The sequence below is a fragment of the Curcuma longa genome, chromosome 11 (genome assembly GCF_044706935.1).
Source record: "Curcuma longa cultivar G26 ecotype Majalengka, Jawa Barat chromosome 11, ITB_CL_G26_1.1, whole genome shotgun sequence".
Taxonomy (NCBI): Eukaryota; Viridiplantae; Streptophyta; class Magnoliopsida; order Zingiberales; family Zingiberaceae; genus Curcuma; species Curcuma longa.
Window position 1 is genome coordinate 19,119,925 of NC_133871.1, and position 14,366 is coordinate 19,134,290.

General features: G+C 39.4%; 3 protein-coding genes across 6 annotated transcripts; 2 read left to right on the plus strand and 1 right to left on the minus strand.

Moving 5' to 3' along the window:
• Positions 1–884: 884 nt before the first annotated feature.
• Positions 885–5,562, plus strand: LOC141841151 (uncharacterized). The gene is made up of 6 exons (XM_074729274.1): positions 885–1,091; positions 1,170–1,638; positions 1,718–2,033; positions 3,938–4,036; positions 4,113–4,227; positions 5,301–5,562. Exons 1-6 carry the CDS (start codon positions 908–910, stop codon positions 5,513–5,515), a joined length of 1,398 nt encoding a protein of 465 aa, XP_074585375.1. The 5' UTR covers positions 885–907; the 3' UTR covers positions 5,516–5,562.
• Positions 5,563–5,654: 92 nt separating this feature from the next.
• LOC141841152 (uncharacterized) lies at positions 5,655–11,207 on the minus strand. 4 transcript variants are annotated; one of them, XM_074729275.1, is made up of 9 exons: positions 10,975–11,196; positions 10,620–10,737; positions 10,346–10,423; positions 7,870–8,236; positions 7,653–7,765; positions 7,072–7,236; positions 6,830–6,969; positions 6,172–6,264; positions 5,655–6,098 (listed from the first exon to the last, which is right to left on the minus strand). In XM_074729275.1, exons 1-9 carry the CDS (start codon positions 11,064–11,066, stop codon positions 5,939–5,941), a joined length of 1,326 nt encoding a protein of 441 aa, XP_074585376.1. In that variant the 5' UTR covers positions 11,067–11,196; the 3' UTR covers positions 5,655–5,938. The 4 variants fall into 4 exon arrangements, with proteins under 4 accessions (XP_074585376.1, XP_074585380.1, XP_074585377.1 ...); XM_074729277.1 differs by lacking the exon at positions 5,655–6,098 and adding an exon at positions 6,553–6,636 and having other exon boundaries at positions 6,179–6,264; positions 10,975–11,207; XM_074729279.1 differs by lacking the exon at positions 10,620–10,737 and having other exon boundaries at positions 10,975–10,996.
• Positions 11,208–12,004: 797 nt separating this feature from the next.
• LOC141841153 (thaumatin-like protein 1) lies at positions 12,005–13,373 on the plus strand. The gene is made up of 3 exons (XM_074729280.1): positions 12,005–12,275; positions 12,350–13,040; positions 13,139–13,373. The coding sequence occupies exons 1-3, from the start codon at positions 12,197–12,199 to the stop codon at positions 13,341–13,343; spliced, it is 975 nt and encodes a 324-aa protein (XP_074585381.1). The 5' UTR covers positions 12,005–12,196; the 3' UTR covers positions 13,344–13,373.
• The last annotated feature ends 993 nt before the right edge of the window (positions 13,374–14,366 follow it).

Sequence of the window (14,366 nt, forward strand, 5' to 3'; positions counted from 1 at the left end):
CATACCTTACAGAAGAGAAGATGCAGAACAAACTAACTGATCATGGACATCTCGTGACGTTTGTTTGCTTATCTATTTCCGGCCACTGGTGGCTTTTGCGAAAGGTTTGAAAGTTTGCCGTGGATAGCGGGACAAGCATCCATTTGCAGTGCTTTCTTTCTCGATTATCTTTTTAGATGATACGCGCGCTTTTCTTTTCCTCCGCTGTAATTCTCCCCGACCAAAACTTTTGCACATTCTCTTCCTTTTCCTCATGATCCGCCAAAGTAAACAATACGATGAATTATGATTTAAGTGCCAAATGAATATAGTTTTAAAGTGTTTAGAAGAGATAAAAAGTGTCCCCGGGACTATGATGCCACGGTAGAACATTCAAGGGCGTATTTACAGGAATTTTCTTTTAAATGAGAATTGCAATCAAAGGATGCTAGGTATCTGGGTTGGCCGTTTCGTGCGCTTCCCGATTTATCCTGATGGTCGATGAAAAATTTTCGTGGGACCGGACCGATCACCTCCAGGGATTGAGTTAATGCGACTAACTGACATTTATCATTTTTTTAAAAAGAGATAAATAACTTTAATTATGATCTAATTTTATTTATGTAGTTGTAATCTAAAATTTGATAATTTTAATTTCTTTGAGATTAAAAGAATATCACCAATTGATAATTTTGAAGATATAAACTGATTTATAAATGGCCTGTAAATAAAATATTAGTGGTGGGGAAATGCGCATTATGAATTATTAAAATAGATAAAATGTTTTTAATATTGACAATTTTATTTTATTTTATTTTTATTAATCCAATCATAAATCTTGAATTCTATTTGGCGAAACAATTTGTCGGCTTGTTATCGCTTGCTTCTCTCGTTCACTTGTTCTTCTTCGCTCCACACGAGCTCGATCATGGCGGTCTGCTGCTGCGCCACTTCACCTCAATCTCCGCAGCTCCACCTCAAACCGATCCGGCGCGCCTCCATTCTCGACCCGCTTCGTTGCCGAAGCCCTTGTCTCTCTTTCCGATGCCGATCTGTCCTCCCGCCCGCCGCTTCAGTCGGCAGCTCCGCTGCAGACTACCCTCTCGCCGGCGGTAACTCTTTGCCTCCTTTCTCGGACCTCTTCGCGATCTCCCTCTCGTTATTCCTGATTTCGAAGACGAATTTCACAGGGCGTGCGGCGGACGACCCGGGAGGCCAGCCTGAGACGGCGAGGCGACCGCCGCGACGCAGCGTCGCGGGGGTCGATCAGGGCGAGCTAGTGGATTACAAAGAGTTAGCCGACGCGGATAGCTTCTTCTGCGAGTTCAATGGGGTCGATCTGCATCATAGGATCTGTCATTGTGAGGAAATCGATGAGAAGGTTGGGGTTGAAATTCCCGTTGTTCTGCTTCACGGTTTCGGGGCGTCGGCCTTCTCGTGGGATCGAATAATGAGGCCTCTGGCGAGGGTGGTGAAGTCTAAGGTCCTCGCTTTTGATCGACCTGCCTTCGGGCTGACTTCGAGGACTACTGTGAGTAGGGCTTTGAATCCCTACTCCATGACCTTTTCTGTCCTTGCTACGCTCTTCTTCATAGATCACTTAGCTGCTTCGAAGACGGAAGCCAAAGAGAAAAAAGGGTCAAAGGCTATCCTGATGGGGTATGTATAATCTATTCTCTTTCGAATTGATGCTGAAATAGTGAAGGAGACACAAAAGAGCTGCCTGTGAGCTTCTCAGGCACTCTGCCGGCTGCCTTGTCGCGGTTGAGACATACTTTGAAGCCCCCGAGAAGGTTGCTGCACTGATTCTCGTGGCACCGGCTATAATTGCTCCACTAGCACCAAGGAGAATTGACAAAGAGGAGATGAGAACTCAGAAGGAAACTGGAGCTTCGAAGAATCCAATTATGAGGTTTTTGAAAGTCTTAGCTAACTTAAGTATGCAGTTGATGCGGGTAGCTTTCAATATGTTGAAAGCTATGAGAGATATGGTTGGCTCACTGTATGCCCGTGCCTTGTCGGCATTCCTGCGATCCACACTTGCCTTAATGCTGGTATGTTGATTCAAATAAGTATTTTTCTCTCTTTTCTTTTTGTCAAAAGAATCATCAGCAAGCGAAGTTTTAGAAAGCATCTGTCTCCTTATATGAGTGCTGCCCTTGACTTGGATTATATAAACCTTAGCATGTCTTTAAATGTCTTCATCTCATCTATTCCAATGGGGCAACTCAGACCTCCTACTCATTCAGCTTCTCAAGAACATGATTTGGTCGTTTGGCTTGATGGCTTCAAAAAAGTTAATTTCCCCCCTTTTTTCTTTTTGGTAATTGACATATTGCAATAACAGGGTACGATGAAAAGATTGCAGAAACCGAGTTAAATTCAATTGTTTTATTTATTAAAAAAAACTTAATCTCAAAGTGGTTTAAGCATATAATCTTTTATAAATTCTATTGGCGAAGAACATTCATAAATGATTGTAGATTATCCCTCCTGGCAAACCTATAACACTTGTGTTCCCCATGGTCACTGGTTGCTCTGGTTACCAATAATATTGGTTTATCATCTTTCCCTTCTTGCCTGTGAATTCGCATAGTTTAGTTAAAACAATCTATACTTTTCTCAGCCGTTCTTTACTATAGTATTTCTGTATTTCTTTCTAGTGGTATGCATGTTCTTCCTACCTGGATATATGTTGTTGTTCATGGTTTTTGTTCAAAGTCTATTGTGTTTGATTCGTCATTGGCTTGTCTGTTTTTTGGTGGATCTTTGTAGCTATTGAGGAATTTCCTTTCAATCCTAACTTTCTAATTTATTGATCACTAAGATCTGCAAGGAGATTATCTAGGCCAAAAGATTCTGGTATAATATTTTTTATTTCTTTACTTGGATAGATGAATAGGAGAAAATAGAGGAGAATGAGGAAAAGTAAAGTAACACCAAAAAAAAAAAAAATGAGTGCCCTTTTTTCACATGAAAATGTTGTTAATTTCTCTCCCTCCTCTTCCCTCCTGTTTTTCTATTGAATTAAACAAGCAATCAAATGCAAAAAGCATTTTTTTTAAAAAAAAAATTGAAGATTGTGTTACGTTGCATGCATCTTTTCTACTTTTAAAAGATATACTACAAGATAGAGATAAGGTCATGTGAATTTTACTTATAACCCACTTATCTAACCCTTTTATTGCAAGTAGCTTTGAAACTGAAAGGTGTGCTTTAGTTAGTTTCTTTATATTTCTGTTTCTGAGGTGTCTAAAAGTAGTTCCTTCTGCTAATGATATTCTTCTTTAAGATAAAGAAGATAAACTCCTTTTTCTTTTTTATATAGTAACAAATTAATTTTGTTTTGACTCTTAGAATGTCTTCAAGCGTATCTCTTCAAATACCTTTTTTCTTGCCATTGTTAAGTGCCTGATTACAAAGTTACAACGTATTAATTAAATAGTTGCCTGCAACCCTTTAGAACAATCAAATGACAGACCTATCTTTCACACTTTTGTGTACCCTGTTCATATTAAGGTATAGTTAAAAATAGCATGTCACCGAGATATTTTTCTCAATTACGCACATGCTTTTGATTCCTTTGCTAGTTAACCTTGGATTTTATAACTGTTGTTGTTGCATAGTTTGTTGTGTACAATGGCTTGCTTATACATTCTCATAGATGAGATATCTAGATCTCTATGACACAGATAAACATAACAGAAACTTTAGGCAATATGAAATATATAATATATCTTGTGAATTTTCTATATACTCGGGTTCAGCAACACAGCCCTTTGTTACGCTTTACTACTGTTTTTTTCACTCTGTCATTGTATTAAGAAGCTATATATTGATTGTTTTTATGTCACTTTGTAACCACTTGTTTAGATAGGCCTGTTCTTCGACACAATTGAATATGAATATTCTAAGCACCTCACTGTTGTTTCAATATCAGTTTCGGTTATGGTTCCAGGTAAGGATGATAATGGATAAGTTTGGAATATTGGCTATTCGCAATGCTTGGTTTGATCCAAGCAAAATGACAGATTATGTGATTCAAGGTTATACAAAGGTTACCTTCTAAAACTGAGATCTGAGTTACAATTATATATCCAACTGTTTCATTTGGATCCTATGCATCTCTGCAGCCACTCAAAGTTAAAGGTTGGGAGAGGGCACTTCTAGAGTACACTCTAGCCTTGCTGACAGAGTCTTCATCAAAACCACCATTATCTGAACGACTTGCTCAGATCTCGTGCCCTGGTAAAAGTTATAAATTTCTTCTGCACTCTATTATCAGAATAAGTTATTATTTATTTCATTTGTATCATCTTAATTCTCCAAGTCATAATATTATAATTTGAGCCCTGGTGAGAGAAATAGCATCAAGATCATGCATTACTCTGCACTTTTGTCAGGGATTAGCACTACAAAATTGCAGCTTATTAAGCAACGATTCTGCTTGAGCTGCATCAAGATTTTGGGTAGTTATAGTTATGTCTTCTCCCTATGCCATCGGCTTCTAGCACACATTCATAAAATGTTCAAGGCTCTGAAATTCAAACCCAACATAGATTTAGTACTAGTCATTGCATTTTATGATTAATTTTATGCAAGTTTAAAAGGATGGTATTACCCAAGTCATGTAAATCAGTTTTTTATACTATATTAAATAGGACTTTCCTTAACTTTTATCTATCTTACATTTATTTCCAATGATATTTATGATATTTGGTGAATATTATTAGTAATTTATGAATGTATAGAAATAAGATTCATATAACTGACTCCAAATAATTGGGATAACCACGGTTTGATGGTTTACAATATCTGTGAGTAGCCTCTGTATAATGTTAATATCATTCTATCAATGGTGAGTAAACTAATACTAAAGATTTGCCTAAGCATGCAAATCAATTGTCCTCATCTATGTCACTAAACCTAATGGCAACTGTAACATGTGTGATTAGTCTTTCCTTAACTTTTATCTATCTTACATTTATTTCCAATGATATTTATGATATTTGGTGAATATTATTAGTAATTTATGAATGTATAGAAATAAGATTCATATAACTGACTCCAAATAATTGGGATAACCACGGTTTGATGGTTTACAATATCTGTGAGTAGCCTCTGTATAATGTTAATATCATTCTATCACATGGTGAGTAAACTAATACTAAAGATTTGCCTAAGCATGCAAATCAATTGTCCTCATCTATGTCACTAAACCTAATGGCAACTGTAACATGTGTGATTAGTAAGATTCTACAGCAGCAGCCTGAGGAAGCTTTTCTGATCCTTACTCATTTCCTCGCTACAATGTAATGCAGTGTTGATCGTTACCGGCGACAAGGACCGGCTTGTCCCAGCCTGGAATGCAGAGCGTCTTTCACGAGTGATTCCTGGTTCCAGCTTGGAGGTGATTAAGCACTGTGGGCATTTGCCTCATGAAGAAAAAGTGGAAGAGTTCCTAGTGATCGTTGAGAGGTTTCTTCGGAGAGTGTTTGGAGTTGCCGATCCCCAATTTGTCCCTGCAGCTGCATGACTCGCCCTGGCATTCTTGGGGCCAAACATTTATCAAAGCATAATTTATAAGAGTATAATTGACACTGTTCAATGTATATAAGAAAACACATGAAATTTTAATTCCTGTAACGTAAAGCAAATCATTTGAAGGATGAGCATTAGAAATACTAATTGGATCACATTAAATCTAAATTGGATTTTGTTCAGGCCGTACATATGCCATCTCCACTATAAATTTACATATATCAAGCTTTAACAGCCAACTCAGTTCCCCATTTTTTACCATTTGCAATGGGGAAGAAACCTCAGTGAACAATAATTGGATTACAATTTAGCAGTAGGAATCCCTTCACGTGCTTATGCAAGTAGCTAAAACATGGTTAGAACCTCAATTTGCCTTTATATGGTCGCAAAAGGTACCTGCATACAAAACTGTTGCATATCAAGACACTGGAAGGGTGCCAACGGGATCCAAGCGCTCCCAGGATGCGAGAAGGCGCAGCAGGTGCAGCTTCTCCACAAATGGTTCCAGTATCTCTGCTTCTTCCTCTGGTGCAAAAGCCATGCAAATGCTAAGTTCTTGAACGGCTTCAGTGTATCTCCTACAACATCCCCCCGGATTAAGTTACTGTGCAACTTGATAAGCAAGGACTCCGAAATGGAAAACTGGTTTACCTGCTGTAGTACAGAAGCATACCATGGTCTCTCCTTAAACTCCAGTTGTTGGGCTGCAGTATCAATAGCCTTTCAGAAGCCATAGTGGCCAACCTTACAATTCAGCTAAAAGAGTCAGTCAACAAGTGAAACCTGTCATTTGCCTTTATTGTAAAGTTCCAATCAAAATATACTATATAGTCTGAGCCAGCTAATACGTTTATATCAAAACAAGATGAGTAGTATAATTTCTAGCTAAGAGGATGAGGAACTGTTATAATTTGATAATAATTAAAAGCAGCAACACAAATAAATCCATCCAAGTCTTAAGTATCTAGCTCAGAGTTTAAGAATGACCATATTATGCAAAACAAATCACTAATTCTAGAAATACCAGTATACCTTGATGATTTTTCTTTCCAAACAACCTATTCTAAGTTTCTTCATCATGCTGCTTCGTAACTCCTTGATCTATTATTCTTATTTCTGGAGAATCCAAGGGAACACATTTATTCAGATCAGCTGTGTATTCTTGTGCATCTAATAATCTATAATAATATGCTCTAAGAGGATTAGAATTTTCAATAAGCTGGGTAACAAGATATCTGCCAAATGATGAATGCTTACAAACAAATGTCTTATGAAATCAATGGTTATGATAAAAAAACATAGAATATACCTGAGGTATTGAGGGCGCAACAGTGGAATATCTGAAATCTCTCCCATGCTAGCTTTGTCTTTTCCAGGATAAACTGGTCTAAGTGGAGAAGTTAGCATTAAGCCATGATTTGCTTTTGAAGCCCGTTTCCAATAGAGTCTCTGCGAAAATTGAAAATGACAAGCAAGAGTAAAGAAATTAAAAAAAGGTCCATCAATAAGATAAATGTATTCAGCTATAGTTGTAGGCCTGTAGCTGCATACGATCAGATTAGCTAGAGCAATCCCAATGATATCTCTCTTTGTAGCAATATCAAGTCTTAAAAGTGAACTGCTGTCCATTTCAGAAGCTTTACTTCTAGGATCCTTGACACATTTGCCATTCATGGTAGAAAACAGGCTATTTCCTGATGCAATCCTGAAAAGTTCCTATAAAGAGGGAAAAAAAGAAATAAGGAATAATGTTTCAACTGGGAGACTGCTATGAATAACGCTTTAGATTCCTATGCGAGTGATGCATACTAAACAATAGGAATGAGGAATACTAAAAAGGTGAGTCAAGTTAAATAGCAAAGACTCATGATGGATGGCAGAGAGTAAATAGAAAGGTAAATTCACATAGTAGGTTATGGAGAATGGTCACTGTACCCATGCTAGATAGAAATAGAAACAAACTACAAAGAAAAAAATGGTTGGCCAAAATGAAATCCTTTACACCTCATCCAGAAAAAGAAAAAAATAAACAAGAAAACAGCTGAAACAAATACACGCTATTTGTTTCTCCTATATGAGTGTATAGTTTAAGTTGCCTTTGAGTATGTAAGTAAATAGAAAAAATAACACACCGCTGAATTCCCTGACTGTGGCCAAATCAGAAAATCCTCTCCAACTGGAGAGCCCACAATGGCAACACCAAGCCTTTGACATACTTCAACATATATGACGCTGAACATTATGTCTGTTAACATAATAAGATTCCATGGCAGTATGAGTTGAAGAACCACTTGTTCTAGCAACAAAAATTGGTCAGTTGTTGCAGAGTGAAAGATAGAAAAGACTTACCGCTCCCACATCCAGTGTTAAGCACTGTATGCAAGTATGAAAATTTTGAATCTACTAGAACAGGATATCTTTTGAAACCTCTTGATTTAAAGAGAACAAAGTTTACAGCCTCCAACACTTCAAGTAGATGGCAACCTATTTCTCTCGAGATTAAATCTGCTTCAACTTCTTTTGCTAACACATCCAACTCATTTAACCACCCAGATATGTTCTTCCCAGCTAAAGATATTTCTTCGACATCCTCAACTTCTGATCGAGCATTAAGTTGGTCGGTTGCACCTTCCCTTTCATTCCGCAATGAACGTGCATCCATATCTCGATTCAGTGACATGAAAGCTTCATCTTCAGCAGCAATGAGCAACATAGCCTACAAAAAAAGTTAGGTGATTAATCAAGAACAACAACACTTTGTAAGCACTAACAGAATTAGCAAAAGGAGGAAAGAGAATGTTGTTAACACCTATTTCAAGATGTGAATCTTGCATCTCAAAGAAACGTCAAATATACTGGAAAAGGAATGGTTTGCCACCATAATGAATTATGTTCAGTACATCCATAAAATAGGCACATGCAGTTATCTTCCTAATAGGGGAAGTAAGTTAAAGCTAGCTGAAGAAAATTTCAATAGTTGTTGGACTACATTCCATGGAGAACCAAGTCCAAGGTAAGATAAACATGTACTTAAAGGTCTTAAGTGATTAACTTTGCTTGCCGAACAATGATGTTAGACAATTTAAAGATGTACAACAGTTGTTAGCCAATTTAGTCAATCTAACAAGTAGGCTGACAAAAATGGCCGAGACATTAGGAATCAAAATTCATCATTCCATACAAATTATTGTATCATTCTCTAACTATCATTTTCATTCTATATCTGTAACACTCATTAGCTATAACTGCAACTTGATACAGATATATATTATAAAACTTGCAGCTAGAATGCCATCTTATCCTTTTTTCTAAAAAGATAAAGATGTGCAGCAGGTTTTTAACAGTGTTACAGTAGGTAAGATAGAAGTCTGTGCTGAAGTTTGGATCTTGTATGTTTGGAAGGATATGAAGGTGAGATTTCTTAAGTAGGTTTTTGGTGGAGTTTTTACCTTCTAATGATTTGGAAAGGAATGAAGGTAACATCTTGCAGGAGGGATTGGTGATGTTTTTAACTCGTGATAATTTGGAAAAATATTGTCGTAAAAATTTTAAGAGTATTTGTTGTAAGTTTTGTGTAATTTGGTAAAACATGATGACAACATCTTGTAAGTGGAAATTTTGTGACATGGAAAGCTTTCTCCACTTCCATTTATGTGTTTGGCTGCTGATTTGTCATCAGATGAGCTCTGTTTCTTGTAAAACTTTGATTTGCAATTCACTGTCTTGGTAGGGTGTGCTGGGATTCTTTCTGTAGGGGACAAGATTGACAAGATCAAGATACTACCACGAAACGATGGAAGGTCATCAAATAGGATCATATGGTTAGATTGTACAGTTTGATATTCTTTTTGGAAACTGTATTTCAAATTTCATATATATGAACTTTCACCACCTAGCATTATTATGAAAGTTTCAAAATTTGCATCAATTTAATCCATAAAACATGCAATTCATGTAGAATAGATATGTATATCACTGTGAAAGAATGAAAGTTAGCTAACTTCAGCACTAACTTCCAAAATCCAAGCCTTGTATTATATGGATTCAAAAATGAATGTTGGACATGGACATTAGATCCTAGCAGAAGACAATTTTATTATTATCATAAAAAAACTCTAAGCATAGGTATTAGCCTATCAAGAACTCAGAAAATATTGACATAAGAATTTGCAATTCTATATTTAGATATGATTCAGTATACAGTGTAGGCTATATATATCCTAATATCTGAATTTCAACAATGAGATTATAAGTTTATATAATTCAAACTATTTTAAAGTTGCAGTTCTAACAAATTTAAAACAATCTTACAAACACTAGTGTTTTTTCAATGCAGATATTTCTCCCTTAGTTTTCTTCTTTAGTTTTCCACTCTTCTTTTCTCTCTTCTCTTAGCAATTGGAAATCTGCATGCTAGAACTGATTAAAGCACACTTTGAAGCTATTTGCAAAAAAAAAATAAATAAATAAAAATCGTTGCATGGGACAAGAAACATGTATCACCAGATGTAATACGGTGATTTGCTGACTCATGCATCTTGCTCACATGGACTCTCCTTGATACAAGTTATAAATGGTTAAGGAATCAAATAAATGCAGTTTCAGTCAAACTAGCAGTGCCCTTTGTGCTTCTTGGTTGTCGAGCTCCAGAAGACATGCTTTATTACTACTTACTAACAAAGGCAACTTTTGATACAAAGACAGGTTAGTTTGCAACATTGTGCTCCGAATATTCTAAAGAGTCAATTAAATGGTCATTCAACTGCCAAGTAGATTCAATCATTCAACTACCAGGAGGCAGGAAAATTCAAGATAATTAAAGTACCTTGGCTAGTGACACATCTTTATCATCAGAACTGAAAGTGGTCTCCTTGATAAACTTCTCCCGAGCAAGCCTGAGGATCTGGATTTACATTTGCCCCCATGGTGTCAAAAAATCAACAAAACCGAAACGAGTTAGGAGTAAAGGGAAACAGAAAACAATCAACAAGAAGAAACAGGAACAGTAGCACGATGCGGCGGCAGCTCAGTCCGACAGGATCGTCGCCTTCGAAAGGCTCCGCTACTACAATTCATAGTCGAGGTGAAGGAGAACAGACCTTAACGTTGGGATCGGGCAGGGAATCCCGCTTCATGGTGGGGGAAGCCACGGACGGGGGAGGACTCCCCACGTGCCTCGTCTTCTTCCCATTCCCGAGTCGGCGATCAAACCCAAACCTGATCGCAACAACAAATGGTGGGTCGGGTAGCAGCATAACCCTCTCTCTCTCTCTCTCTATCACTCTCACTCTCATATACCACTATCTCTCCCTCATTGCAAAAACGCTATATCAGCACCACAATCTCTGTTACTTTCTCTCTATCTCTACGAAACAAAGTAATTGCTAACCCTAGAAAGTCGGAAAGCGAACGGAACCAACGCAAACGCCGAGTAAGAAAAGAGACGGTGTGCACCTGAGATCGAGAGAGGACGGCAAACAGCCATCTCCGCGGCCACCGGCATCGACGGGGAAGCAGAGGAGCTGGGAGGCGGAGAGGGACGCCATGGGCCGACGAAGCGATCGAATCACGAGGAACGATGCGAACGCCGTGAAGAGGATGGAAGATTTACAAGCGGAAGAGCACAGGCAGCAGCAGTGTGACAGGCCTCCCCATTCCTATCTCCCCAATCGAACTGGGTGGGGCCAACGATCATAAGGAGGAGACCGGGGCGGGCGTTAGAAGTGGGCGGTGAGCGTTGGCGTGTGAGTAGGCCACCAGCAGCAACAGCGTGTACCACTTTCTATTTACGTAAGACGTCACGACGTAACGCAGAGTGCTTAAATTAAGCTCTGTAATAACCGAGGATAAGGTTTCAAAACACGTGGGCGCGATGTCACTCACGTGATCGAGTGAGTTGTATACTTGTATCGAGCGAGCTGGGCCGGGTGGCCCAATTGCCTTGCGGCACCGGCCGAAAAATGAAAAATATATTATAAATATTTTTTTACTTGATATGACATAACATGAAATATAAATTGTTGCGCTGACATGCAGTTATGTTCATCTGCCAATGAGTTATGGCCGACCCAAACAAACTTAATGATTGAGTTTGTTTATTAAAAAAAAAAAGTAATTGTTGTGACAATTATTTAAAAGAAAAACAATACGTAGCTAGGAATCGATTTACACAAAGCAACTGAATTTCTTTTATTTTCGAAAACCAAATAAATAAATCTTAACTTTCGTCCAGCACAGTTAGTTGCACGGTTAGCATCACTTTTTAGTCCCCCCTCATCAGCAAAGCACTCACCAATTTATTCATCTGTTTTTGTTTATTAGTCAGTCGTAGTAGTAATAATAATAATAATAATAATCAAAGGATGCTGACATTTGGAACCGTCGTTTGCGATGCAACAACCACCCAGATACATGACTACTGGGATTATCATTTTTTTATAAATGAGCAAGTTCGACGGGCATTAGATTTCCCCTTCCCTCTAGTCTCTATTTCCTCCGTTGCCCAGTTCATGGTGGTAGTTGTGGTTGTGGCTTCCACACTCCGCACCATTTCTGCTTGTTCGTCGCTGTTGCTTACAGTGACACCGAGAAGTCCTTCCTTGGGCTCTGATTTTGCTCCGCCGCTAAAATCTAGAAGAGGAAGAAGAAGCTTCGCAGGCATTTCAACGAACATCTGATGGGCACTCTCGTTTCTTTGTGCTCATTCTGCCTTGTACGGCTCGCCGTTCCCGTGTTGCTGTTGATGTTCCAAGGAGGTAACGGTTTGAGATGATTGGCTCAAGATTTGCGGACGAAATGAGTAATGTTTTTTTGGTGGTTGATTTTGCAGCGGAGGCGAGCACATTCACGTTTTTGAACAAGTGCGGGGAAGCTGTTTGGCCCGGGATCTTGTCTAACGCCGGCAGCCCGGCGCTGGAGTCCACCGGTTTCGAGCTCCCCGCGGCCTCTTCCCGCGCGTTTCAGGCGCCCACAGGGTGGTCTGGGCGGTTCTGGGCGCGGACCGGCTGCTCCGTTGCCGCCTCCGGCGGCGCCTGGTCCTGCGCCACCGGCGACTGCGGGTCCGGCCAGGTGGAGTGCAACGGCGCCGGCGCGGCCCCGCCCGCGACACTCGCCGAGTTCACCCTCGCGCCGTCTTCCGCCGGGCAGGACTTTTACGACGTCAGCCTCGTGGACGGCTACAACGTCCCGATGGTGGTGGAAGCCAGCGGCGCCCCCAGTGCTGGGGGGTCCTGCGCCGCCGCCGGGTGCGTGGCGGACCTCAATCGGATGTGCCCGGCCGAGCTACGAGTCGCTGAGGGCGAAGCGTGCCGGAGCGCATGCGAGGCCTTCGGGACGCCGGAGTTCTGCTGCAGCGGCGCTTACGCCAGCCCCGCCACCTGCCGCCCGTCGACCTACTCCCAAATGTTCAAATCGGCGTGCCCTAAATCCTACAGCTACGCCTTCGACGATCCCACCTCCACCTTCACCTGTGCCGGCGGCGCCGACTACACCATCACGTTCTGCCCAGGATCCGCCCCTAGGTAGCATCAAAATCCCACCTTTCCATTACTATCCATCTCAAAAATCCAATTTTGTCATCAAAAAATCTGAAATTTTGCATCACTCCGCAACCACGCAGCCAGAAATCATCGAGAGATTCCTCGACAAGCTCGACAACGACGGCGTCTTCAACATCATCAGTGACCGGTGGTGGGCTGACGCTGGAAGACGACTCTTGGCTTGCAAGCTTGGCCACTGGCGACGCAACCACCGCAAGAGGACCCGTCCCTATCTTGTACTCATTCCTTGCTGCCATGACATTGGCTTGTACACTACTGCAATAGCGTAATATATTAATTTGCATAATTATTCAGTTGCCCTGTGGCCTGTTCTCTCCTGTGATGGTGGTGGTGGTTATGTTCCCAAAATGGAATTTTGTAAACAAAAACTAGAAGAAGGGAAGGGGAAAAAAAAAAAGATGGAGATGAGAAAGATTCGCATTGGATTCCTGTGTTTTTAAAGCTGTTGCCCGGTTCTCGAGGAGAGCAGCTTGACCACATGCAAGGAATGCGCTGCCAATAACAGCGGGCGCCATGAAAGCACGCTCTGTTGCGGGCAACAGGTCGTCGATTCTTTTCAGGCAGTGGGGAGGAAGTGATGAGTGGTTTGGTTGCTTTAATGGAGGATAATCTGTGACTGCTGTGGTGGCCCACTTTTTTATGGGCGTGGTGGGAACGATGAGCAGATGGGCCCACTGTGCCTAGTGTTTGGATAACATGATTTAATGGTCTCCGTATGAAATTAGTAGATACTTTGATGCTCGAGTAACTTTAAAGGTAAATATTAAAAAGGCATTATTAATTATTAAAATTATCAAAAAAATTTAAAAATATTGAAAAATAGTTGCATAATTTGTTAAAATAAGTATTATTTTTAATTTGATATAAATAGTTTTTTAAGTTAAAATTATTTTAAATTCAATTCAAATTAAATAATTCAGCTAAAATTGTTATAATGATTACTAAATGAATACTATAACAGAATTGTTTATAAAAAAATCATTTTTGAATAATTTTTTAATAAAATTGAAACGATTTATTTTAATAGGTTGCTATACCAGTGTAGTGCTAAAAGAAAAAACTATTTTTAATATGAGAAATATAATAGGTATCATTTTAATTATTTTTTTAAAAAAGGAGTTATTTTTAACTATTTTAATAATTAAAAATACCCTTTTAATTAAGATCTTTAACAAATTACAATAAGAGTTGGATTGCATCTAACAAATTAAATATCAAACCAAGCTTTATCTTGAACAATTTAGCCAAGTTAATTTTAATCTCGGTTTGACTTATTATGAAATTAAG